The sequence below is a fragment of the Gossypium hirsutum genome, chromosome D05 (genome assembly GCF_007990345.1).
Source record: "Gossypium hirsutum isolate 1008001.06 chromosome D05, Gossypium_hirsutum_v2.1, whole genome shotgun sequence".
In the NCBI taxonomy this organism is placed as follows: Eukaryota; Viridiplantae; Streptophyta; class Magnoliopsida; order Malvales; family Malvaceae; genus Gossypium; species Gossypium hirsutum.
Window position 1 is genome coordinate 55,444,525 of NC_053441.1, and position 27,952 is coordinate 55,472,476.

The window sequence follows — 27,952 nt, forward strand, 5'->3', positions numbered from 1 at the left end:
GGAAAACTTACATATAGTGAACTAATTAGTTTCACCCAAAAGGAAGGATTAAAAATTTGTCAAGATTTCAAATTACAAAAACAACTTAAAAAAGAAAGATATCAATGTAGGAAGGAATTAGGATCATTCTGCCACCAATTTGACATTAGAAATGAACTTTCTTCTTCAAAAACATGTTGCGCTGTAAAACCAAAGAATAGGAGAAATAATATTTCAGAATATTATAAAAAGCCCAAGTATAGAAAATATAGAAAAGAAAAGAAACAACAAAATTCAAAAAAATAAAATAAATAAAATAATAAAATGTTACAGATGTGGAAAACCAGGACACATCTCAAAATATTGCAAGATTAAAAGAAAGATCAATAATTTAAATCTAGATGAAGAAATAGAACAAAAATTAATGAATTTCTTTTAGAAACAACTTCCTTTGAAAATGATACATCTACTGAATCAGATGAATTACAAATAGATGAATTACATACAACAACCCAATCCTCTGATGAAAATGAACCTTCAATTAACATGTTAAATAAAGACCAAGAGTTATTGATTGAAGTTATTAATAAAATTCAAGACCCAGAACTTAAAAGAGAATATCTTTTGAAATTAAAATTCTCATTAAAAGATAAACCAAAAAAAGAAAACTAAATTATCTCTAGTCAATCACAAATGTACAATATACAAGATATACTATTTAATAAATATGATAAAACAAAACCCAGGAAAATTACAAATTTTGAATTACAACTAGAAATAAAATAAATTAAATTGGAGCTTTCTCAGCTTAAAATTGAACAATAAGAAATGAAAAATAAATGTAAACTTTAAAACATGAAATTTAAGAAAATATTTCTTCAAAAATTGAACCCGGGCCTGAAGAAAATACACAGGAATATTTGATGTTTCTCACTGAAATATCTATCCAAAGATATTTAATAAAAATAAAAATTATTATAAATAGAGAATTTTAATTAGAAATAATAGTCCTTTTTTTATATAGGAGCGGATCAAAACTATATTAAAGAAGAGATAATTCCAACAAAATATTATGACAAAACATCATAATCTTTTAAAGCTACAAACGGTAAAAAACTCAAAATTAATTACAAAATCCCCAATGCAGAAATCTACAACAAAGGTATAAAATATCAAACATGTTTTCCTGTAACACCACAAACCTGACCTATACGTTATGACCGGATCTTAAGGAATTACATTAACTTGTTTAAAAACTTTTGACTTAACCAAACCTAGTTGTGTGTTTCGAAAGCATAAAATTTGGCAGAACTCTCGTAAATGTTTAGAGAAACTTAAGTCCCAAAATACTTATTTCAAACCCAGAATTTGAATTCAAATTCGTTTGCTTTGAAGGTATCAATTTTGGGCAAATCACTTTCAATTAATACTAACATTTATTAAAAACTATTTATTTATTCATAGAAAAACACTTAGTTGATTACTTAATTATGCAGCAGAAAACTTCCAACGTTTCGGTTTTGAAATCTAAATTTAGTTTGTTAACCCATGCGATTTTTTTTAAGTTTTTATGTTTGAAAATATCACACACTGACGAACAAAACAAAAACCAAATCAAAGCCCAAAAATGGATTACAATCCCAAAAGTCTGAAATAATTACTATTGTAAATCACCATATTTAATTAGTCGAGAAAACAATCCGAGCTCCCGCATGCATTCTGTCCTAACACTGAAGATCACCTAAAACATATTAAATAGACTAGTGAACTAAAAGCCCAAGACTTGAAACTCAGACCTCACAATACACAACACACCACCTTGCCACTAGGCCACAAGCTCTTTTTGTGTCACATTTTGTCTTCAATTAACTAAAAGGTCTAAAGGCCAAAGTCTAGGTTCCTTTAAAAGAAAAACCAAAATAAATTGCAAGAGCCAAGACTTAAACCCAAGCTCCCTTGCAACTTTAATGACGCTACAACCACTAAACCATATGTTTCCTTATGACATTTTTTTAACACAATAATTTAAAAGGCCTACATCCAAGCATCCAGGGTTTTATCCACTTAAAACCAAAATTTTTGCTAAAGCCCAGGTTTGAACCCAGGACTTTTCCAACTCCTCTCAGGACCCTTAACCACTAAAGTAGACATACTTTTGTACATAGTTTCCAAATCGTTCCCTTGCTCAATGCCCAATACTTCTAGGCCCAAATTTCGGGGAGTTACAAAAAGAACTAGTAATAATGCACGAGTAAGTATAATATGACAATAGAGTTGGAATTGTGAAGGTTCTGCTATATGGTTGTTTCGTTGATGCTTGATGAATTGTTTGCATTGTGGTTATTATGAGTATTCAATGAGCTTGTTAATCTCACCCACTCCTTTCTTAAAACCCTTGCAGAGTAGTTAAGTGTCGGTGTGAGCGGTGTGGTTTTCAAGGGGTGATTCAAGCAAAACGTTAGCTTTACTCCGTAGGTGTTATTAATTCGTTTATGTTTTGGGGAAATAAAGGCAATGTGGTAGAATTGTTGCATGAATTTTGCCCTGATATTTTGGATGTTTCCATAGCTTATTTGTTCTCAATATTTAAAGGTTTGAATCGTGATATATTGATTATTGCTCAGACTTATTCTCAATGTTTGAAACTGTGATTATAGTTGTTTTGATGTTTATTTAATATGGTAAAAGATGCATGTTGAATAGATTCGTGTTGGAATGGTTTATATGCTTAAATATATTGAATTTTTACTGTCTAGAGCAGAAGTATCGATATTTTTATTTAAAAATGATACCTCTGTGATTTTGAAATATGCAAGAAGTCAGAATCGTAAATTAATATCGATACCCTATCACGAGTATCGACACTCGGGGTAATTTTATCAATACTTTTTCAGTGGTATCGATATTTTCTTATGTTTTGATTTTAGACGAGAAACAGAATACTAATTTGGTATCAATTTTGTAAGCGGTATTGATACTGTGCCAGGAAAATATCGATACCCTTTTCCTAGTATCGATACTTGCGTGATTGTCTTGGAAATTTTGCTAAGTGGTCCTAATGCATGTTTAATTATTATTATTATAAGACTATTTGATGTATGTTTAGCTTGTAAAGATGATAACTAAAGAGTAAGATTGACTTAAAGCCTATACGAATACGAAAATGGAAGACGTATTGTTTAGAATGAGCTTTTACTTGTTGTGTATGACATGAGACGGTGGTCTGTCATCCTATATTCGGGCTTGGCGACCAGGTCGGGTATAGGGTGTTACATTATTGGTTGACTTTCTACCAAAATTTTCAATATAATCTAATTATTTTCCTATTGTATGAATACTGATATTAGTATAGTTGTTTTGTTCTACTATCATTTTAATATCTTTTGATGAGATTTGTTCTCCTGCATCAGGAACTCTCATTCTTAATGGACTTGCTTTTATTCTAGTATTTTTGTGAAGATATTAAACCTCCATTAAAGGGAAATGTTGAGATTTAACTTCTCCTTATTGGTTTGCCATCTAGTATTTTTTTTAATTGTATCAATAGATTCTAAATAATATTCTTCAAACCATTCAAAGAATTTTTTATGAATTTTATGGGTATTCATGAATTCATAATAGTCCTAAAGAATTCTTTTTTTTTTTATTATAATTTTTTAATTAATCTTCTCTTTTTTGTTTATTTTTGTTCGAATAGCTGTGTTTTCTAAACCATTCTTTATTAATCTCAAAAAAAAAATTTCTAGAACAAATATTTCTGAATTTTCTCATTGTCTTGCATTATTAGTCATTGATTAGTATGTTCGTGAAATATTAGGTGAATTTTAGGGGATCTCCTGCTGTCTGACATAGATAGGTTGAGCTATATTTGAAGAATTATCTATTCCTTGTAAATTGGTTCTAAATGTTGTTGGGATAGAAGAGAAAGAGGCTTTAGTTGTCCTGAAATTTGCCATTTGTGTTTCTGGATTTGATTTTTCTTTTAAATTTAACCTTCTAAAAGTTGTGCTGATACTTCCTATTTCAAAGGAATGTCTTGGAGGATTCTTAGTGGCCTGTTGAATATCAATTCAACTGTGGCATCTTGGTGTTGGGAAATTTCACTTAGTGAAGTGTTTCTAATAGGAGTTTGTGCAACAGGATCTGTAGCACCTTCAAGTTTCCACCTATCAAAAAGGTTGAAAATGGAAAGCCAATAATATTGCATGAAGATAATGTCGCATGCATTTCACAAATTAAAAGTGACTATATAAAAGGGGATAGAACTAAACATATTTCTCCAAAGTTTTTCTACACTCATGAAATTTTGAAGAAAGGTGACGATACTTGCAAAATTTGCTCAAATGATAACCCAATCGATCTATTCACAAAAGCATTGGCAACTTCAATTTTCAATAAGCACGTGCATAACATTGGAATGTGTCATCTTAAGGACATTGAATAACTGGTTACATTTTAGGGGAAGTTTCCCATGAATATTGTACTTGTTTTTCCTTCACTAAGTTTTTATCCCACTAAATTTTTTTAGAAAGGTTTTAACGAGGTATATTCATAGTGAATAGTCATCCAAAGGGACGTATTGCAATACATACATTCTTGAAAGGGGTGCCTATTCATTTGGGAATTTATGAGATTCATGGTACATGATATTAAGTATGTTAATGTTATACATGATACCTTGTTAAATGTGCCTCTTTTATATATTTAGCCATTCAAATTGTATAACTTTTATTAAACACCCATTTGATATAAGCTCAAACTGTGTAACCTAAATCCCCACTTCAATATTATATAAAAAAGATACAGACAATATATATATGATAAAAATTAAAGACTCCTAACAGAAAATAAAGATACAGTTACATTATGCAATAAAGTGGAAAACATGAATTGATTTAGCCATTCAAATTTGACACAGTCCTTAAGGAATAGCTATCATAATTTCATGAAACCTCAGTAAAAACCACTTACAACTCATTGGTGGGCATCCCGAAGGTAGAAAAATTTTATTTATCTTAAATATTTTTATATTTTTATACGATAAATATTTTTATATGAGATTTGAACCTAAAACACTATATATAATAAATAATTACTTTTATTATTGTAACCGAAACATTAATTAATCTTAATATATTTTTAATAAATATTTTTTTCACCTATATGTGCCATAAAACCATTATTAATAATTAGTTTTCATTAAATTTAAATATATGTTCTTTATTAAATTTTAATTTTTAAATTAGAATGACGCATATTTAAATTTAATGAAAGTTTATTGACAGAGGTATCTAATTTGAATTAAAAATAGAGGGATAATATTTCAAAATCCTTAAGATTACAAGAATTGGGGATAAATTAAATCTATTCATATTAAGAAAACATATAAATAATTTAAATTTTTTTTAAAAAATATAGTATTGAAAATTGGTGGCGCTAAATTATTTGGCTCCACCAAAAAAAGATTATTTTTTAAAGTCCTCAACTTTTCAGAAATAGCAGTATTTTCCTGATATTTATATAGGTGGCGTTATGGCTCCACCAAAAAAATGAGTTTTTCATCCTGGTTGTTAAAGTGGTATGTTAGTGGTGCCAAACTCTTTGACTTTATCAGTTTTTACTGTAGATTTTAGGTCATTTACATGTTTAATCAAAAAAATGAATTATTTACGTAATTAATCAAAATTTTAAGGTTATTTTTATAATAAAAAAAGTGCATTTTGAGAAATATCATATTCATGAATTTCTAAAACATTTTTATATTTTCTTAAACAATACTCTTTATTTCCATCGATTTTTATCTTCCTCTACATTTTGCTTCTCCTTTTTTACCCTTTTCTTAAAGCAATTCCAAGTAATTTATCACATTTTTTTTTTGCGTATTTAAGCAATAAAATACCATAATAGGAGCGTTTTCTTAAATTATAATTATCTAAGTCCTAAGGTATAGGTAGGTAGGTATTTATTAATTTAAAAAGTCAAAAGGAGAAGAAGAGGGCTAGAAGCCTGTATAATTGTGTATTAACAGAGGTCAACTTGGAGAGGAAAATGTTGTTCTACTCTACAGAGCAGAGTCGGTCCTCTTTCTCTCTTTGGGATGTCTGTAATTTTTTATTATATTGGGTCGAATTTTGGGTATGTAACAATAATTAAACCAATTCATTTGTTTTTCTTAAAGAAAGGTAATTCACTAATTTTAAAAAGAAAAGATTAACTTATAAATTGATATGTAAACTATATTTTTTTTCATAATGATATTTAAATTTTTTATCATTAATGATACCTAAATTATTTTTTTCTCAAATTAGTACTTTCGTTAATTAAATCATTAGTCACACCGTCTATTTTCAGGGAAACTAATTACTTTCTAGATACTTTAATCGATGGGGAAGTGAATTTCGCGTTTAATATTCTAAAGACTATTAACTTTCCTAGAATATAACTTTTCTTTCTGAATTATTTTCCCCATTTATTGAAATGAATTTGTTATGAATAATACGAGAAAGTAACTCTCCTATGTGGTTAAATAGTTAAAATTTATCTTTGATACGAAGTTACATCGGAGGGATTCACTTATATTAATGTAAAATTAAAGTGGTTTTACACCATTCCGTAATTTTTATATGATTAATGTTTTAACAATTCAACTTTGAATTTATCAAGATATTTGTATTTGTCATGCATGTAAATTGTTTAATCAATCAGATACCTCTGTCATATCGATCTAAAATACTATCTATATCAATATATATTTAATGGTTCAATTTTTTCACATAAAATAAATAGTTAGAATTTTTTAATTTACACCAAATTTGACATTAATGATCTAATGAATGGAGTATAAAATATGATTGTTGAATTGTTAAAATATTAATCATATAAAAAATTACAGAAAAGTGTAAAATCACTTTAGTTTTACACCGGTGTAAGTAAATCCCTCTCTCTAAATTACTCTTATTTATTTATTTATTTAATATCAGGATAAAAACACTTACATTTAGGTTTAGTGTATAAGAATGTTCAGTTAGCCTCTTGAGGTTTGAAAATATCCCATAAGCCCCCTCCCCAGAGATCTATTTACTAAGCAATTTTTAACTAAAAGACAATTATATCCTTGCTAATATTTATCTATGTATTTTTATTTTGTTTATTCATTTTTCAGTTTTAATTTCAAAATAATAAAAATCTAATTACATATTTAAGAGTTATAAAATTAAAATATTTTTTTATCCATGCGATGCACGAACTAATCATGTGGATTGATTAAAATATATTTTTTAAAATATATTTTAAATTGAAGGTTTTTAATATTTTATAAAAAAATACAATAGTTTCATTAGTTTGGATATATAATATTAAAATGATTTAAAATATAAATTCTTATGTTTATAAAAGAAATTCAAAAGTATTATTGAAATATGAAATAGATAAAAAGTTTATAATTAATTTAAATAAAAAAAGTGATGTTATTTGTATTCCATAAATTCATAAATTTAATTGATTGGTTTAATTTAATTAAAATAAATATGGAAAGGAATTAAAAGTGGGTGTATTTTAAATAATTAAATTTGATTGATTTAATTTAATTTAAGCAAATGTAAAAAAAAAAGGATATTAAATATGTATCAATTGATTTTTTGTAGTTGGCTCAACCCGACTCAAATGTTAATTAAATAAATATTTAAATTAATTTTATGTAAATTTAGTTATAAAAATAATTATATATTTTATTATTTTATTATTTTGATATTGTAAATATAGGTGTAACAAATTTTATTATTCTAAAGAAGATTGCACCATTATTTTCTTCTTAGCATAACTGAAGTAAAATAACATGTTTGTTTGATTAAAAAAAATCAATAGTAAAACACATTATACTCTCAAGGGGAAACGTAAGTTCAAACATCAGAGACAATATTGATAGGAGAGGTAGCCACGAACTCCAAACATGGACAATAAAATGGACATAAATAATACAAAAAAACGAATATATACTTTATAATAATATAATTTATTATTAAAAATTAATTAAAAAAGATTCATTTTAAATGTAACTAAATAAAGAAGTGTTTTATAATTCAAAGAACTAACCTAGAACTTAATGTTTCCATATATATTTTGGTTCCTTCTTTTATGTTGTGTGTATATATATTAAAAATGGGACCCACTTAATTATATTGAAAACTTAATTTAAAGATGATATCCACTTTAAACCCCATGTGATAGCCTAATGGTCAAGGGTGTCTACTACCCCAGGTGTGGCCTGGGTTCGAGTCACGTTTGTTGTTTGGGTTTTGCTTTATTATTATAATTCACAAAAAGAAATTAACACAACTCAAAGTTTTCATATAGGTGAATTACAATAACAGGGAGCCCGAACAATTAATGCAACTAACGCAACTCAAACTCAGGCCACACTTGAGGTGGTAAACATTTTTTACCATTAGACTATCACATGGAGTTCAACTTCATCTAAAAGTTTATATATATAATTCAAATAGTTAACATAAATAAAAACAAAAAGTAAAAGATAAAAGATAAAAGACACAAGACAAAAAAAAATATTATTGATAATAGTTTTCTAAAGGAATAATAGTTTTATTTTAAAATAAACTTACAATCAATAAGATCTTAACTCGATGATAAAATTAATACCTTGAGAACTTTAAGATCTCAAATCTAAGTCTCACTCTTGTATAATTTTGTTTTAGTCTAGTCGTGTTTTATAATAGTTAATTTTGATTATGATTGAATCGTATCCATATTTTATTTTTATCTTCTCCTTTATTTTTTTGTTAATATTATGCATGTTATATATTAATAAATCAACTTTTATCCATAAAAACTATCATTAGAAAATATTAAAATTAATAAAAATTTGTATTTTATTTGATGGTATATAATATGATCACATCTGCTCTTTTTGACATAATGCTTAGAATTACTCATAATCCATCCCCAACTCATAAATAGAAGGATAATGCGCTTCAACGCACTCAAACCCACATTCTTCTATATTGGAAACAATGCCTATACCGCTCGAGCTAAGACTCAATCGGCCTTATTAAAGTGTTAAATAAACTAAATAAATCCATATAAACATGAAATTTTAATTAACATTTATATATAATATTACAAACTTCACAATCATATTATTATACATCAAAATCCTAAAAAAAAAAATTATATTCCATCAAAATATTAACATGAAAAAGAAATACTAAATGCCACATTAGATATCTCTTAAAATAAAATAGCAAAATAAGAAAATGCACAAAAATTTAGAAGTTAGAAGTGAAGTAGGAGTTTGGTTTGGATGAGGTTGGAAGTAAATCTGAAATTTTTTATTTTAAAAGGGGTTCTGAATCTGGTTTATAAAAGAGAGGGGGAGCACAAAAAGAAAGGTTTGAAACCAAGTTCTTGAAATTTTTTTCATAAAAATTGAAGAATAACCTTCAATGAAAATATGCTTTTTCAAGTTTCAAGACCCTCACATCAAAGAAGGTTGTGGGTCCCTTGAAAATCGAGGAAACCATGCAAATAAAAGGACATTACTTTCTTTCTTTTCTTCTTTCTAGGTTTCGAGTTTTTAGAAGGAAGAGTGAGAGTTAACAGACAATGAAAGAAGAAACTAGAAGAGTTGAAAGAGAGAAATTTTTTCAAAGTTTATTATTAACAAAATTAGTTTTTCAATTCGTACGAATAAACTCATAATTAATGGAATACTGATTTCTAATTTGTAATGATTAATATTAAGTTTTAGTGTTTTTTATCATTAATTTGTTGACACATTCAGAAAATTTTATAAAAAAATTATTTATTTTATAATTATTTATATAATTTTATAATGTTTAAATGTTTTTATATTTTTATATTTTATAAGAAAGAAATAAGAGTAAGGGCTAAATTGACAAAAGTTGTAAAGGTTGAGGAACTAAATTTGTGATTGTACCTAATCTTTTGATAGATTTAATTGAAAATATTAACAAAGGGGATGAAAATGAGCAAATTGAAAAGTAAAGAGACTAATTTTGATCAAATAAAAGTAGAGAGATTAAATCCACACAAATCAACAAGTACAAGGACTATTCTCAGAATTTAACCTTTTGAATTTGATATATATATATATATGTTAGACCATTTAATTTTGATATATCAAACATGGTCAAAGCAACATCTTGCACTTTGGAATAGTAATCCGATATTTTGTCGTCAAAAGTACATCAAAGGTGGAGAGTAGCTAATATTTTTAATAATTTAATTTAACGTTCTTTATTAGTGAAAGATAATTTAAAAAATCAAATAAACAAATATTTAAATAATTTAATAAAATTTTTTAATTCAAAAATAAATTAAATGTCAAATGACACTGCCATTGGAATTAAAGAAACTCCTAAACAGATTACTTTTAGGATATAATAAAATAATTTTAAAAAATATTTAATATCATCCTATCTTAATTAAAAAAGTACTTGTGTTTGACATTTTTTCAATGTGGTACCTATAATTTGCTAACATTATACATTTTTACATGAAAGTGATGGTGTTAACTTTTTAATGTTTATTTCGGGTTTCAAAGTTAGTTGGATGAAAATTCATAATTTATTAATAATATTAACATGTAAGTTTCATCAAATCAACTCTAAAACTCGAAAACTATCACAGCTTACATTATGTTGTATTTAACAAATTAAACTTGTAATTTTATCCTATTAACAAAATCATGAAAACTCAAATCTAATAATATTAATAATTTATTTTCATCAAATCAACTTAAAACTCAAGTTAAATATTAAAAACTTAATATCGTTACTCATGACTCCAAAATATATAGTTTTTATTAAATACATGTACCACTTTAAGAAAACACAAATATCACATTAAAAAAATCAATCTCAATATCAAATAATATATTAAATCTATTATACAACATTAAAATGTGTATTGAAAAATATATACCTCATTATTGCCAATGAAGGACGTGGATTGAATGCTGAAACTTATATTCTCTTATTTATGAGTTGGGAAAAACTATATGTAGTTCTAGGTATTGTGTCAAAAATAGCATCTCAAATTTATTTAATTTTCAGCATGTTATCATGTAATTATAATTTGTATTACAAAACATGACATAAAAAAATTAATATCTTATTATAGGTTTTGATTATATCTACTCTTTTTGTCCAACCAATAAATAAAAAGATAATGCGCTTCAAAGCACTTGAACCCACGTTCTCTTGTGTTGGCAATAATGTCCATATCAATCAAGCTAATGCACAACCAACAATTATTATGTGATGTTAAAACACACCTTAAGAGTTCATAAAAGAATAATTTAATGAAAAACGGTTATATTATATAAGGATAAATTTTAAAAATACACATGAACCTTAATTTAATATGTAATTTGATATATAAACTTTAATTTGACCCAATTATACAAATGAAACTCTTATAAAACTTTAATTTTGATTTGATTATACACATCTAAAGAAATACATAAATCAATTAATTTTATATTGGTTTATAGACATTTTTTTCCAGAATAATAAATAAAAATAATTAATAACTAGAATAATATGAAAAAAATGTTACCTAAATACTTTGAACTATGCATTGGGAATCCAAAATCAACATGGTAGCTGATAATCTAAGGTTGAAATAGTTATACTGATTGTGTCAAAAAGAATAAATAGTTGACATATCGATTTGAGTTGCTGACAAAGGCATGGGAATGCCAAATCATCATGGTGGCTGACAATTTGAGGATGTGTATAATTAATGCCAACCATCGCTCCTCACCATAAATGCCATTCCACCCCTTAACTCCATATGTACCCCTTACCCTACTTCTATTCCCCATGCCCATCCTTTTCTTCACTCTCAAATTTGGGTTTTTTATTAAAATAATATAGAAGAAATAAAAAAAATATTAAAATAATATACAAAAAAATTTATTTATCAAAATGATACAAAAAAAAGACGGCTGAATGAGGGTAATGGAATGACGGCACTGGTGGTGGCTTTCTCATTAATGGCACAGGTGGTGCCATTTCCATTGGCGGCACAAGACTAAAATGTAATTATCTGTAGTTTTAAGGACCTGACATGCAAATTTATCATTTTGAATTTTGAAAGTGAATTGGTACCGCCTATGGGTGTGTTAGCGCCAAAGCTGAAACTTGGCTAATTGCCTTCTAAGCCCTCCTTATTTATTATTTTCTTTTTATTCCCCTTCAACTCACTTTTTTATTTAATAAACAAGTCCTCAACCTATTTTTGTAGTTAAATAAGCTCTTAATCTATGATTTTTACTCATAAAAGCCCTTTATTTTATTATTAAAGTAAATATATTTTACCTAAAGTAAAACTATTTAAAAAAGTATAAACTAATTCACATTTTATGTATTATTTTGGTAATTTGATGAGAATAGTTTATTAAATAAAAAAATTTACTAAATTTGATGGTAATTTTAATAAACTATTCTCATCAAATTACCAAAATAATACATAAAATGCGAATTAGTTTATACTTTTTTAAATAGCTTTACTTTTAAAACCTTAAAACCACATAAAAATAATTTTTTCCTTTTATAATACAAAAATAAAGGTTTTTTTTAATTCTTTTATTTTTTATAATTATAATTTATTTTAAATATAATTTAGTAGTTGACATATTTGGATTGAAATAAATTGAATCGATAAGATAAGTGCCTCTCCAATTAATATAATTTATTTTAAATTAGTATTTTATTTTTATTAAATTATATGTTTATTGTTATTTGAAAACATAAATTGTATGTTATTAATAAATGTGATTATTATAAGTATATAATAATTAGTGAATAATGTAGAAATTATGTTATTATTTGTTTGGTTGAAATAAACATTGATATATACATGTAGTAAATATGAGATAATATTCTACAAACAAATTTTATTAGTATATATCCGTTTAGGGTTTAATGTCATTATGTTAAGTAAAAATTGTGATATAGAAAATTTGTAAATTTAAGTAATTATTGTATGTAGTATTTTTTTATTGAATTTTGTGTTATGATATATGTGTGTTTAGGGTTTGCAAATTTTATTTCTAAAGTTTAGGTTATGGCTTTGATATGATTGTCTCACATGTTTGATGATTTTGTAGAATGTGGTAAATTTAATTTAATAGTTATAAGATTTTAAAATAAATTTATAATTCCATTGAATTATTGACTAAATAAACTGGTAGTTAGTTGATCGTATCTCTTATAATCGAGACTAATCTCAGCTTGGTTTAGGTCTGATAAATGACCAAATTCGTGAATATTTAAATGTTGTCGAATTAAAAAATGTCTTAAACATGAGGCCCCGTACAACTTGCCTAGAGTTGATTGTTGCGTTGTTGGAACGATAGCAACTTAAGATGGATACCTTTCACCTATCATGTAGGGAGTCTAAGACGTATACCCATTAATAAGTTGATCGTGGCAATACGTATATAATATTTTTTAGGTAAATAATTTTGTTTTAGTTGGAAAAAAAATTAAATCTATACATAATTAAAGTTTTATTATTACCAAATATTATTGGTTGGTTTTGGATACTTCAAAATTTTAACCCACCTTCTCTAAGTAGAACTATCTTTTAACATATAGTTTTGTTTAACACGCATTGGCTTCCTAAAAAATTGGAGATTTTTAAACACCCCTATATGTAAAGTACTGTATAATATTGATTTTGACGACTCCAAGTAATAAATGCCGGCAACCGGCACCAAAGTCAAAGGGTGTGGCAGCGCCCACTGCTGTAGAAAGCCTTAAACGGCGGCTCCTCCCCTGTCCATTCCATTTCATTTCTCACTCATTCCTGCGCCATTTTCTTTTCTTTTACATTAAAAAAGAAAAACCAGAAAGCAAAGACAAAAATCTTCACACAAAAAATCACACATTAATTCCTTTCCTTACGTTTGCTTTTCTGTCAATAAAAACAACGTCTATTATATCATATAGCTTTATAACCATAACAACTACTCCACTTCGATTCCTCAGAAAGAAATCAACACTGTTCAAAGAAAATCAAAGATACATTTAAGCTTTTTTCTTTTGGTTTTTAGAAGAAGAGAAAATTTGGGGTGTGGAAGAAGAGAAAAATGGGGTTTGTTTTCTCCCTATTTAAGATGGTCTCTGTTCTTTTTCTGGGTTTTTTGGCTTTGAATTGCTTCACGGAGTTTGGATCAAATGCTCAAGTTTTGCCTGATAGTGAAGGTATGCATACTCTCTCTATAATTTATTCTTTATTTTGTTGTTTTTTTTTTTGAACAATAGTATTACTCTGTTTGGTTCCTAAGATTTCTAAGGGAAAAAACAGAGCATGCGAAGAAAATATAACTTTATTCTTCTCTTTAAGTTTCAAGTTTCTGGGATACCAAATTTGTCGTTTTGTTTTAAAAAAGAATGCTATTGTTCTGGATATAACTTAACAATTTTTGCTGCAAAATTTGAAGTTTTACTGAATTTGTAGCACAAATCTTTATTAAAAATGTCACACTACGAGGCGACGCTTTGTATTTTTTTGGATAATGATGGTTTAGTTTGTTGTTCATGGATAATACATGGTTAGATAACTCTGTTTGGTTGCTAGGAAAATTCTAGTGAAAGAAAACAATTATAATTCATCTTGAAGTATTGTTTGGTTGATGAGAAAATATGGGATACATGAATAGAAGAAACTATTGGAATATTTCAAAAGAGTTCATTCTGCGACTTTGTTTTTGTTTTCTCTTGCTACTTTTCTGTTTGGTTTCTGGGAAAATAAATAAATGTTGAAAGACAATGTTATATCCTTGATCTTGTTGTTTCTACCAGTTTTTGATTGAAAGAAACATTCTAAAGATTTGTGTGAACCCCCTAACATTTTCTCAGCAAACAAACAAATGATCACTATAATTGTTTTATTTTTTAATTATTTATCAATTGGATTGATTATTTTCTTGGATCACATCAACTGGTTTTAGATTTTCTTTTAAAAAAAGAAAAATCTATTCTTTAAAGCTTTTTCAATATGTTGCTTTCATTGCCTCAAAAATTTTATAATTATCAATTTAGAAAAGGGAATTTCTGTTTCAAATCCATTCATATTCTTATTTTTTTTAATTTGCATAAATACTTCTTAGTACCTCTAACTTTAAAAAAAAAAAAATCTCCTAAAAATATATGGAAAAGTTATGTTAATTTTTACTCACGTGAATGTCACATCAATAATTAATTAATTTTTTAAAATTTTAAAAATAAAAAAGGTTAAAAGCATAAAAATATAAAAATATATATTTTTAATTTTTAAAAATTAAATTTTCCATTCATTTTTGGATAATTTGATAAGTAATGCAAGTTTTAAAATTAAGGGCAGGTTCTTCATTGTTTAAAAAAAATATTTCTGACTCTAAAAGCACTTTTGGAAGAAAAGCTATGCAGAACAAGCTGTTTTTAGCTAAAATTTTTAACTTTTTAGAAGTGTTTCTGAAGAGGAGAAGCTAAAAATTTTGTTTTTCCTCTCCTAAAACACTTTTGGTGCTTAATTACTTTTACACGTGCTTAATTACAAATGTATTAAAATTATTAATTAAAAATATATTTTTTAAAATACTAATTATAAATATTTAATGGTTATATTTAAATATTTAAAATATAGTTTATATATTCTAATTAAATTTTATAAATAATTAATATTTATTGCTTAAAAATATTTAAAATTTATATTTCATATATTAAAATATTAACAAGTTATAATAAATTTTTTATATTCTTACTAAAATATAATAATATTAACTAATTTAAATATTATTTAAATGCATATTTGTTACTTGATAATAACATGTCTAAAATGGACATTTTATTTCTCAAAAGTACTTTTTAACTGTAATGCTAAACACTCAAATTTTAAATCAAACTTTTCAAAAGCACTTCTCAAAAGCACTTTTCCACAGTACTTTTCAAAAGTATTGCCAAACTAGTCTTAACAAATACGAAAAAATAAATAAAAGACTAAAAGAACCTATTTTTATAAAGTTGAAGGGCCAAAGAAATCATTATACCTTTTTAATTCAACTTTGATGGCTTGATGTAGTAAAATGGTCCCAATCCTTGGCCTACAATCTGGACATTATCCCTATTTGCCTTCCATTGTTTGTACAAGTTGATATAGTAAATTGGCCTACAATTTGGATATTTTCCCTATTTGCCTTCCATTATTTCTACAATTTGGATGCAAGTAGTTTATGTGAATATTGAACACTTAGTTTAAGAAAGTCAGAGCCGTAGGATGGTTTCAGTCAATGGTTAAATTACATATGATGGGCTAATTATTATATGAACTATGAATTATTGTTTGATGGGACTAATAACTTTTTTTGTGGTGAACATACCCGAGAGGTCCCTCTATTATAAGGATTTGATCAAATTAGTCCCTCTATTATTACATGGATTAAGTTAACCTCGTACTATTCAAAAGAACAAAATAACACTAAATTAGAAAGGAGTTAGCATTTACTAAATACAAAATGTCATTTACAATTTATCAAAATTAATATATTTGAAGTTTTTGTAGTTTTGTAAATGAAATCTTTTGTATGGAGTTGAACATCAATAGAAAATAATAATAATTTTCAAGACATTTTTATACGGCAAATGTCAAGATTTGGGCCTAATTGTTTCTTTTTAATGGTATAGGGACTAAATTGTTTCATTTAATGATAAATGGACTAAATTGATACAATCCCTATGATATAGGGACTTCCCAAATACCTTAACCCTTCTTTTTCCAGTATATATATTTATCTGTTTTCATGCTGCATTTTAATAATCATAATATACCCTTAATTGATATTTAAAAATATTTTGACTTGTTAAATTAGACGAGATCATAGAATACTTTGAATTTTCCTTTTGTTAAGCAGTAAAGGTGGAGTCAGATTTTGAAATTCCAGGCTAAAATATGCTGTTAGTCCCTTTACTTTAAAATTTAATCCCTATATTTAAAAAGTTAAAAATTAAGTCCTTTTACTTTTCTAATTTAAAAATCTCAATCATTGTTAGTATTTTCTGTTAAGATATGTCAACTTGGCATGTTGATTAGAATGCTCTCATATGATTGGCAAAAAATAAATATGTTAAGTTGATAAATTTTAACAGAAATTAAACAAAAACAATAATGATTTTACTAGAGGTTTTAAATTTAAAAAGTAAGAGGAGGAAAGAGACTAAAATTCAAATTTTAGATATGTATAGGGACTAATGGCATATTTTAACTTAATTTTGACACTAAAATGAGAAAAATCAAAATCCCAGAGTGACTAATGGTGCAAATATGGTTAAATTAGAATTATATTGGAGGGTCAAATGAGGTGAGCCATCAATCATTAGGCTTAGGTAGTACTTTTCAAGGTTATTACAATCTCATTTATTTCACGCGTCAAATGTTTTTAAAGAACCAATGGACAATTTTCGGTATTTATATTTATTTATTTAGATATATAAATTAATAATTAGATTTATTTTACTTCCGATCATGACTAAATTGATCGGTCAGACTAATTGGATCGAGAATTTATTAGTATGCCTAAATAAAAAGATTGAAAGGAAAATTGCTTGAAATTTGTAAAAATCGAAAACTCGAACAAAAATTAGTAGTTGAACAGGTTGAATTGATCTAATAAAAAAATTATTTTTATTTAATTTTGATGAATTTTTAATTAAGTTGATCTAAATGATTGGTTCGAGAACTAATAGTCTTATCGGTTCAACCATTGGTTCAATTAATAGAACAGTGTATATGGCAATTTAAGATTGTATCATATTATCACTTGAAAATTTATGTAATTTTAAGATCTTAAAGTGTTGTGTGATCAAACTTTTATATTTTTCAAGTTAAAGGACCAAAATGAATTTAGTTTTTAAGTTCAAGTACCAAAGAAAATGAGAAAAGCATAAGTACCAAAGTGGACCTAGTTGTTAAGTTCAGGGGCAAAAAGTTATATTATATCTGTATTTATATTAGTATTTAATGGTAAATGTGTTTTTACGCGTTTAAATTTTAATTTTTAAAAAAAATATTTTTTTTATTATTTTAATTAATTTTTTAATTCATTATTTGAATTGTTAAATATAATTAAAATATATTAAGTTATTTAAGAATCCAAATATAATAAACAGAAAATATCAAATATTTGATATTTTTGTAGATCAATAATTTTCTTAATAATATTAAAAAACCCAGATCATAATAAAAATATTTGTACAATTTTTAACATACAATATAATTTTACTCTATGTAATCATCATTTAAAATAACTAATAAATCCTATTAAAATATATAAATTATTTTGATAATTCAAATATAAAAATGATATATTGTAAAATAAGCTTTTTGCTATTTAATTTTTATTTTTTATTTTCTTAATACTCAATAAATTAACTATAATAATTTATAAACAATATGTAATTAATAGGAAGAAAAAATAATTATTTATTTATATAGATTTATTAAATAAAAAAATTTCAGTAATGCTAAATAAGTGATTAACTGACTAATTATATTAAATTAAATTCTGCAACAGTGGAAACTCTTCAAACGGTATTTTCAAAGATGCAACATCCAAATGCTTCAAGAATCAGCCCAACCTTTTGCAGTGAAACTTCATGGAATTATACCATTTCTGATCTTGTTGAAAGCAGTATTGCATGCGACTGTTCTGATGCAAACAACACTATATGCCACGTCACTCAAATGTACGTACATCCCTTTTCTTCATTTTTAACCAATTCCTTTCATCTCTTTTATTCTATCTTTTTGCTGTAACAGCTTGATAAAGGGTCACAATTTGACTGGAATTCTACCATCTGAACTTGGAAATCTTACACGCCTGCAAGTAGTGTAAGTGAAATTCAGTTGATTTGATTGCTTCATTAATTTACTTTACAGATATTGAGCATCAGTATGGTAGAATTTTTTTGCTTTTAATATGTTGTTTGAATTAGAAGGTGAATGTTGGAAGTTACTTATCAACGTTTCCCTTGTTGAACAGCGATCTCACTCGCAACTATCTTAATGGATCAATTCTGTCGAGTTTATCTGATCTCCCTCTCACCAATTTGTAAGTTATTAGTTTCAAATTCCTCAGTTTAAGACCTTCTGTGCAATTTGATCATTTTATCCACCAATGGAGTTAATATAACTGATTGGTCTTTCTTTATTGCTTTAGGTCTCTTCTTGGGAACCGTCTTAGCGGTCCGATTCCTCCGGAAATCGGTGATATTTCAACTCTTCTAAACCTGTAAGTCTTAAGATTCACAAATCAGTCTAATTGAACAAAGAGTGCGTTATAGTATATTGATTCCAAATTGAATGTTGATTTTAGGGTTTTGGAAGATAATCTGCTTGGGGGATCATTGCCTTCCAATTTAGGAAATTTGGGCCGCTTGGATAGATTGTAAGTTCTTTTCTCAATCGTTAGAATGTTTCATTCATGATTAACATAGACAATGTTATGAATTTTGCAAATGGAAATTTTAAGATTTTCCCTTGTTTGAGAAAAAAAAATGTTCTATGAAGTGAAAATGTGACCTAATCTGTTCTTTACTATTTGAATGCAGCCTTCTTTCTGGAAACAATTTTACAGGCAGAATACCAGAATCGTTTGGCAATTTGAAGAACTTAACTGATTTGTAAGTATTACTGTATTTCAATGTTATGGCCACAATTTACGATTTTGGTTCTTTCTGTCATTGACATTCACGATCGATATCACAATTGATCGAAAATGCATTTTGCAAATCCCTGATCTTCTGAAATGCTTCTTATTGCAGCCGGATTGATGGAAATAGTTTGTCAGGGAGGATGCCAGATTTCATTGGGAATTGGACCAAACTTTCAAGATTGTGAGTATCAAATTCAAATGCTTAGCATTTTAATTTAAGACGCTAATTTAAAATCCAATCCTATTTTCTTTTGCTTTTTTAATCTTTCATTGTTATTTAAGAAACTTCAACTCTCTTGCAGGGATATGCAAGGCACATCAATGGAAGGGCCAATTCCTTCTACCATATCTGAGTTAAAGAACTTAACTGAATTGTGAGTCTTCTTTCTTCATATAGACTTATGTTACCTGAACTCAGGGTTTATTAGATACGAGCATATGTCTGACATGAGAATACTTCCTTTTTGGAGGTTACACCTCATACCCTTGTCTGAATATACGTCAGACACAAGTGCAGACACTTGTATTTTAGTGAAAATGAAAAGTTCGGGTAAAATTTGAGAGATTCAAGGTCCAAGATAAACGTATCAAGCAACTGTTAAGTTTCTAATATCTAATCATCGTTTCAGGAGGATATCCGATTTGAATGGGACAAGTTCGGCTTTCCCAAATTTGGAGGGAATGAAAGATATGAAAGAATTGTGAGTTGACAATGAATTACTATAAGAATTTTTTTTCCATATGACTTTTTAGCTCACAAGAGGATTTGTTTGAATTTGGTGACTCAGGGTGCTACGAAATTGCTTGATTACTGGTTCAATCCCTGCCAACATAGGGGAAATGGCATCTTTAAAAACATTGTAAGTTGCATACTCATTATAGTTCCTTAGGAGATGCTTGATAAGATCAGAGTTATAACTAGGGATGGTAAAGGATAATGCAGATTCGATTACTTGGAGATATTGAATTGCCTCTTTTCTTTTTTATTTGCACTATATTTGGATTTGGATATTATAATTTCTATCCTCAGCGAATTTGGAGTGGATATGGATATTAACCTACAAATATAAATTGTTCAAATCCACAATACTTTCGCAGATGATGGATTCAAATATCCGAATCCATTATTTGAATCCACTTTACTTTTTAAAATTTTTACTTAAATCACTGACCTGCTGTCATCCTTAATTAAGTTGAACATTACATCACAATTGTATCATCTTGATTTGTCCCCATTATTTTGCATTTTTCTCTTAAACTGAAAGCTCAAAAAAGATTGTTGATTAATTGAATATACTCATCTCTTCAGATTTAGTTGCTCATCATGAAAACAACTATGTTACTGAACTCTTCATCTTCTCTAAAATACCCGTATTCAACATCTATATATTCGATAACTTAGGTGTGAGGGTATGATCTTCCAAATATATGGAAAAAACTTGAAAATTGAGCTTACTTGTAGGACACTTATTCATATCCGATACTTACCCAAGTCCGGATAACTAGGTAACCAGTGAGACATCTGTAAGATGTAATGATTGTAACTTTCCCTAAAATTCCTTGAAATGCTGAACTGTTACTCATAAAACGCTTTTTGATTATTATTTCTATCATAGGGACCTAAGCTTCAACCGCTTAACCGGTCAAATTCCAGGGACACTTGAGGATTTGGCAAACTTAAATTTCCTGTAAGTCTATAAAAAAGTAAATTTCCAGCACGATTAGAACATCGAAAAAGCTTACTTTCAGTAAGGCTATGCTATTTTATCTCGATATCTTTTTGCTTCATGTATGACAAAAACTGAGATGTTCATGTATGATGATATTAGGTTTCTGACTAACAACTCATTGAGTGGAGAAGTACCTCCTTGGATATTGAACAGCGACAACAACATGTTGGTTCATCTCCTATCGACCTTGTTGTGAATGTTGATTGTTTTTTGTTGACTTTTAGTTAATAAACTTACTGATTTTTTGAAAAAAAAAAATTCATTGCAGAGATTTGTCTTATAATAATTTTACATCTTCAGCCCAAACAAGTTGCCAGCAGGCAAATGTGTAAGCCTGTTGATATTTTTCTTTCATTTTCATAATCATTTGACGTTTAATGTGTTCATCTTCTGTATTCTCTAAATCCTCCAATTATCACTTAACAGGAACTTAGTTTCAGGTTCCTCATCTGCAGCAAATAGTGACTCGTAAGTTTTATTGCTTTCGTGTGTATCTCTCTCTCCCTATATATATATATATGTTTATTTCCATTTTGGTGACTGAACTAAGAAAAACAACTGGTCCTAAACCTAAATATATATAATTTGCAGAGCTCCTTGGTGCTTAAGGAAGGACCTTCCTTGTCCCCGAAACCCTGACCGTAAGTATAACTATTTTCAAATCAATCTTCATGTGCTTCTTATCAGAAATTTATGATATATATATGTATGTCTGTATTTGCAGACCATTCCTTATTTATTAATTGTGGAGGAGAGGCTACAACAAGTGTTGATGGAGATGACTATGAAGAAGATTTAAGCAACTCTGGTCCATCAACCTTCTTCAGTTCAGCAAATAAGTGGGCTTATAGTAGTACCGGGGTTTATTTAGGCAACGAAGGGGCTCCTTATACTGCAAGAACTTCATCGGCTGTGAACGGCTCGGAATTCTACAAAACTGCACGTATTGCACCACAATCACTGAAGTACTATGGCTTATGTTTACGACAAGGCAATTACAAAGTTCAGCTTCACTTTGCTGAAATAATGTTTTCTGATAATCAGACATTTGACAGTCTAGGAAGGCGGTTATTTGACGTATCAATTCAAGTATGTATAAATATAACCCTGTTCAAGGACCCTTTTCCTTGAAATTCAGATTTGGAAGCTCTCCGAATGATTGCAGCTGCTGAAACTCAAATTTTATACAGGGACAAGTAGTTTTGGAGGATTTCAATATCGTGGAGGAAGCCGGTGGTGTTGGAAAGGGCATCACCCGGGAATTCAATGTTGATGTAAATGGAAGTACTTTGGAGATCCACTTATTCTGGAGAGGGAAAGGGACCGCTGCCATTCCTAATAGAGGGGTCTATGGACCACTTATATCTGCTATTACAGTAACACCAAGTAAGTACATATCGAATAAAAAACCAGCTCATTGCTAACTTTTCATTGTCATATATTAACTGTTATCTCATGGTTTAGACTTTAAGGTCGACACTGGTAATGGGTTATCTGCTGGAGCTATTGCTGGTATTGTGATTGGCTCATGTGTGATTATCGTCTTGTTATTGATCATCCTCCGACTGACTGGTTACTTGGGTGGAAAAGACAATGAAAACAGTGGTAAGAAACCAAATCTTAGCGCCTGCAACTTTCTACTCGATTCGAGCATAAACCCAAATGGGCTTTAAACCCCATTAACCGAATACTATAATACGAATGACTCAAACCCCGCCTGCCTGGCAGTCTGGATATTCCCACAAGAACACTCTCCTTTATTATCATCTCCATAAATGAATAGTAGAATCTGTTATTGTTTAAATATTTTGATCTTTTTATGTTGCAGAGCTTCAGGGGCTAGAACTTCAGACTGGCTATTTCAGTTTAAGACAGATTAAGGCTGCAACAAATAACTTCGATTCCACAAATAAGATTGGTGAAGGAGGATTTGGGCCAGTTTACAAGGTAATAATTTTCATCATTTTACTGTTAGATTGGAAGCTCTATTGTTATGGTATTCAAAATACAGATGAACTGCCTAGATTATGGTACATCCATTCTTTATGCTAAACTTTTTTTTCTTAAACTTCATTCTGTTTGATTGTAGGGTGTACTGTCAGATGGTATGGTGATTGCAGTTAAGCAGCTATCCTCTAAATCTAAGCAAGGAAATCGCGAATTTGTGAATGAGATAGGGATGATTTCAGCATTGCAACACCCGAATCTTGTGAAACTTTATGGTTGTTGCATTGAAGGAAATCAGTTGTTGTTAATCTACGAGTACTTGGAAAACAATAGTCTTGCTCGTGCCCTTTTCGGTAATTTCTTTCACTAACATCTTATATAACATCAAAAACTATTTCTAGATCCATAATCATGACTGTCAATCCCTCAATTTTGTTTTAATAATTTTCATTTCAGGTCGTGATGAACACCGGCTTACCTTGGACTGGTCTACACGAAAGAAAATATGCTTGGGGATAGCTAGAGGGCTAGCTTATCTTCATGAGGAATCAAGGCTAAAAATTGTTCACAGAGATATTAAGGCAACAAATGTGTTGCTTGATAAGGATCTAAATGCTAAGATCTCCGACTTCGGATTAGCCAAGCTCGATGAAGAAGAGAACACTCATATCAGCACCAGAATAGCAGGAACAATGTAAATCTCCCTCATTTTGCATTTCCTTTAACTTTATTCAGATTTAAGCCACATCTTAGTGACGTTTTATTATGTGTTTCTTATCAGAGGTTATATGGCACCGGAATATGCAATGAGGGGTTACTTGACTGACAAGGCAGATGTTTATAGCTTTGGTGTTGTTCTTTTGGAGATTGTTAGTGGGAAGAGCAACACAAATTACAGGCCTAAGGAGGAATTTGTTTATCTCCTTGATTGGGTAATTTTTGGTTTTTGACTCTAATCTGTGGTTTTGATTCTACAGTAGTTCATGATCACTTCATGAACTTTTTTCATGAACATGTTATGCAGGCCTATGTCCAGCAAGAGCAAGGTAACCTTTTAGAACTTGTGGATCCGAGCCTTGGTTCAAAGTACTCAAATGAAGAGGCTTTACGGATGCTTAACATTGCTCTTTTATGCACCAATCCATCTCCCACTCTAAGGCCATCAATGTCTTCGGTTGTAAGCATGATGGAAGGCAAGATTCCTGTCCAAGCTCCATTGATCAAGCGAAAGGATGCGGACCGAGATGCGAGGTTCAGAGCCTTTGAGATGCTTTCACATGACAGCCAAATGAATGTCTCGATACATTCGCATGACAGCCAGGGTCCGAGAAGCACATCCATTGATGGATCATGGATTGATTCTTCAATATCTCTACCAGATGAGACTCAACCGCATTCTTCATCAAGAATGCTTCTAGAAAAACCCTTAGAGAATAATTGAATGATTTCTTGGTTTAAAATTCTTTCCCTTTTGATTTAGATTCTTTGTAAAGGAAATATATTAAAATGTTTTGCTATAATGTTTCTTGAATACGTGTAGATATATTAAGTTTGATGTGTGTTGTATTTTGTAATTCTTTTATCGGTCATGTAAAAGTATTTTAATATTTTTATATGAAACATTTAAATCAAATAACTAAAATAACACTACTTCAAAAATTATATGTTTAGGATTCAACCCATGAATTAAGAGAATTTAAACATTTATCTTAGATATGGAAGGAGTAATCATGAGTTTTGAAAATTGATTGTAAAACAGATATAGAGAATATAAAAATTTAGGGTAAATTACACCCATAGTCACTCTAAAATAAGGCCTATTCTATTTTGGTCACTCCAATTTTTTTCTCAATTTAGTCACTCTAAATGAGATAATTGTACGAATTATTCACTGTCGTTAAAATTCCATTTTCTTTTAATGAAATCATACCTCTGTTTTCAGCTAGACGGATCTTTCTCGTTCTCGGCTTTCAACCGAACGATCTTCTCTACTATTCTCATATCATGAATTGCTTCGAGTATGGGCTCGAACAAATTCGAATCAAACACAGAACTAAAAATTATTTACTTTACTTTTAGTAGGAAAACAAAATTCTCTCTTTAATAGAAACTAGTAGATTTGTTATTTCGAAAATAAAATTTATATTTAGAAAATAAATTCTCACTATTTTCGGGTAGAATAACAATATCTCAAAGTTGTTTGTTTAGATCGGTGCCATCTATTTATAGGGAGAAGAAGTGAAACCCTCTCCTGTATCGAGTCCAATTATAAACGCTTCTTGGACTTTTAACCCAACACTTTATAATTTAATTTATACCAATACATGTTTTTTTCTATTTTTCAAAATAAACATCATAAATTAATTTACATAAATAAATTTTCCAATTAAATAATTTTCATCAATTCAATTCTAATTCCGTTAAAATCATGGTAATTTTACCATAAAAGAATCTATAATAAAATATATTTAATATTTCTACATTCAACGAATTCACAATAACCAATTAATTTCATTTCATTTTCAAACTTCAATTAATTAATTAGTTAATTAATAATTCGAAAAACCAAAAATTAAAATTTTAGGTCATTTTCATTTAGTAAGAAAACCACCTTCATTTCTGAATGTTTCTCATTTATCTAACATTAACATTTCTATTAATTTATGTTCATTTGATTTAACATGCACTTCATTTCCAATTTCAACGAGCTAGTGGAGGGATCGATTGGACATATACAATTAGGACTCAAATAATTTATAATTAAGTTTCAGTTTTCACCTATTAATTATAAACTCATTTAGTCACGAAGTCATTCCATTATAGTATCGTGACTGAGCTCTCCCTAATGACATACCATTACGAAAGTAACTTGATTTGTACTTGTCCAATGACCTTGACAAAATATATATTTAATTTTAGTTAATATTATGCTTTATTTTTTTGTTATATTTGTTCATATTTTGAATTTCAATTTATAATTTTATATTGATGTAATATAATGAATACTAATTTAATTATGTTTCATATAAATTATATTAAACAAAAATATAATAAATAATTATATAATTTTTGAAATTTGTATAAGATATTAATATAAATTAGAAGAAAATTTACAATGTTAATAAGATAATCATCTTTATCATACAATTATAATTAAACATTTGAGTTTGAAATCATGATAACTCATAAGTCACAGTTAAGTCAACGTAGAATTTTGTTGACATGAGGAGTACTTGTTTTGTAAATAGAAATTGTGGCTAAACTAGTGCTTGGAATTATGGTCACCGTTTCAATCATAAAATTAAAAGTATGAAAATAATAAAAAGATTGTCGAGATTGTTTATGCAGTTCGACCTTAGTTTACGTCTATCGGGTTTTGCCCAATGCAATGATCCACTATCTTTCTCATAGTACAACTAATGATTTAAGCCCTAACACTAGTCTAACTCTCACAAATTTACTGACCTGACCGTTGTACAAATACTAGATCACTCTCCCACTAAGCTTCCCCCTTGAAAGCTTAGTTTTACAATTCAAGAGACTCTTTTAATTGCTTTAAAAAAATAATGCACACATAAAATAGTTCCTTACTTGAACCAATTTGTGTTGTATCAAGCTCTTAATCTCTTGGTTACTCTCTTATTCTCTCAAATAACCTAGGCAAAACTTAAATTTATGTAGTACTTAAGTTTTCTTTACATAAGAGTTACAATCTAATCCGATGACATGCCAACTATATCTAACTTTGCCCGAATAGTTAATAGGGCACCAATGATCCAATTACATGTAATAACCAATTCACATATCATATCATATCTCATTTAATTTCATCATCAATTCACATAATGTGCCATTATCAATTTCATATCATGTTCATTTATGTTTAGGGCATTTCAATTCAATTCTCAACACATTATCATTCAACACGAAACAATTCATACGACAAACATAAGCTTACCTCGATAATTAATCATGCAATCAACCCGTATATGCATAAAAATATAATGATATCGAATTATAAAAGTACAAACTGAATTTCCCACAACTCGCCTCCGATTCTCGACTTTTCCTTCTCTCACGGTAGCCCAATTCTTATTAGCTAAGTTTGATAATTCAATAGTAAAAATAGTATTAGTTTACACCCAATTTAAATCCAAATACATAGCCACTCTTATTTTTTATTTTATCCAATTTAGTCCCTATACCTGAGATATACAATTTTTCGATATCTAACGTCGGGTCAAAATTCGATTTCACATATTTCCATTGGTGAACCCTTTACTTTATATTCATAGTATAATCTCATATCAAATTTTAATTTATTCAATTTAATCCCTAATGTTACAAAGCTATCTAACAAATTCAATTTACTTTTTAATTTAGTCCTTATCTAAGCCTATTAACTATCATATCTTTCAAATTAAGCCCCAAATAATCAATTTCTCTCTAATGGTAACTTGCTAAAAACTTAACAATTGAACAAATTAATAAATGGGCTAGCTAAATCAAGCCTCCATGATCATAAATCTACAAAAATTATAAGGAAAAGGCTTGATTACGT

The 27,952-nt window shown here is 28.2% G+C and overlaps 1 protein-coding gene across 1 annotated transcript; it reads left to right on the forward strand.

Annotated features, from left to right (window-relative positions):
* Window positions 1-13,702: 13,702 nt before the first annotated feature.
* Window positions 13,703-24,967, forward strand: LOC107904036 (probable LRR receptor-like serine/threonine-protein kinase At1g53430). Its single transcript, XM_016830308.2, has 24 exons — window positions 13,703-14,228; window positions 18,575-18,746; window positions 18,820-18,891; window positions 19,043-19,111; window positions 19,220-19,291; window positions 19,376-19,447; window positions 19,611-19,682; window positions 19,824-19,895; window positions 20,017-20,088; window positions 20,344-20,415; window positions 20,503-20,574; window positions 21,331-21,402; window positions 21,544-21,609; window positions 21,713-21,772; window positions 21,871-21,912; window positions 22,036-22,085; window positions 22,169-22,533; window positions 22,635-22,830; window positions 22,909-23,049; window positions 23,273-23,391; window positions 23,534-23,744; window positions 23,848-24,085; window positions 24,173-24,323; window positions 24,416-24,967. Exons 1-24 carry the CDS (start codon window positions 14,114-14,116, stop codon window positions 24,830-24,832), a joined length of 3,060 nt encoding a protein of 1,019 aa, XP_016685797.1. The 5' UTR covers window positions 13,703-14,113; the 3' UTR covers window positions 24,833-24,967.
* The last annotated feature ends 2,985 nt before the right edge of the window (window positions 24,968-27,952 follow it).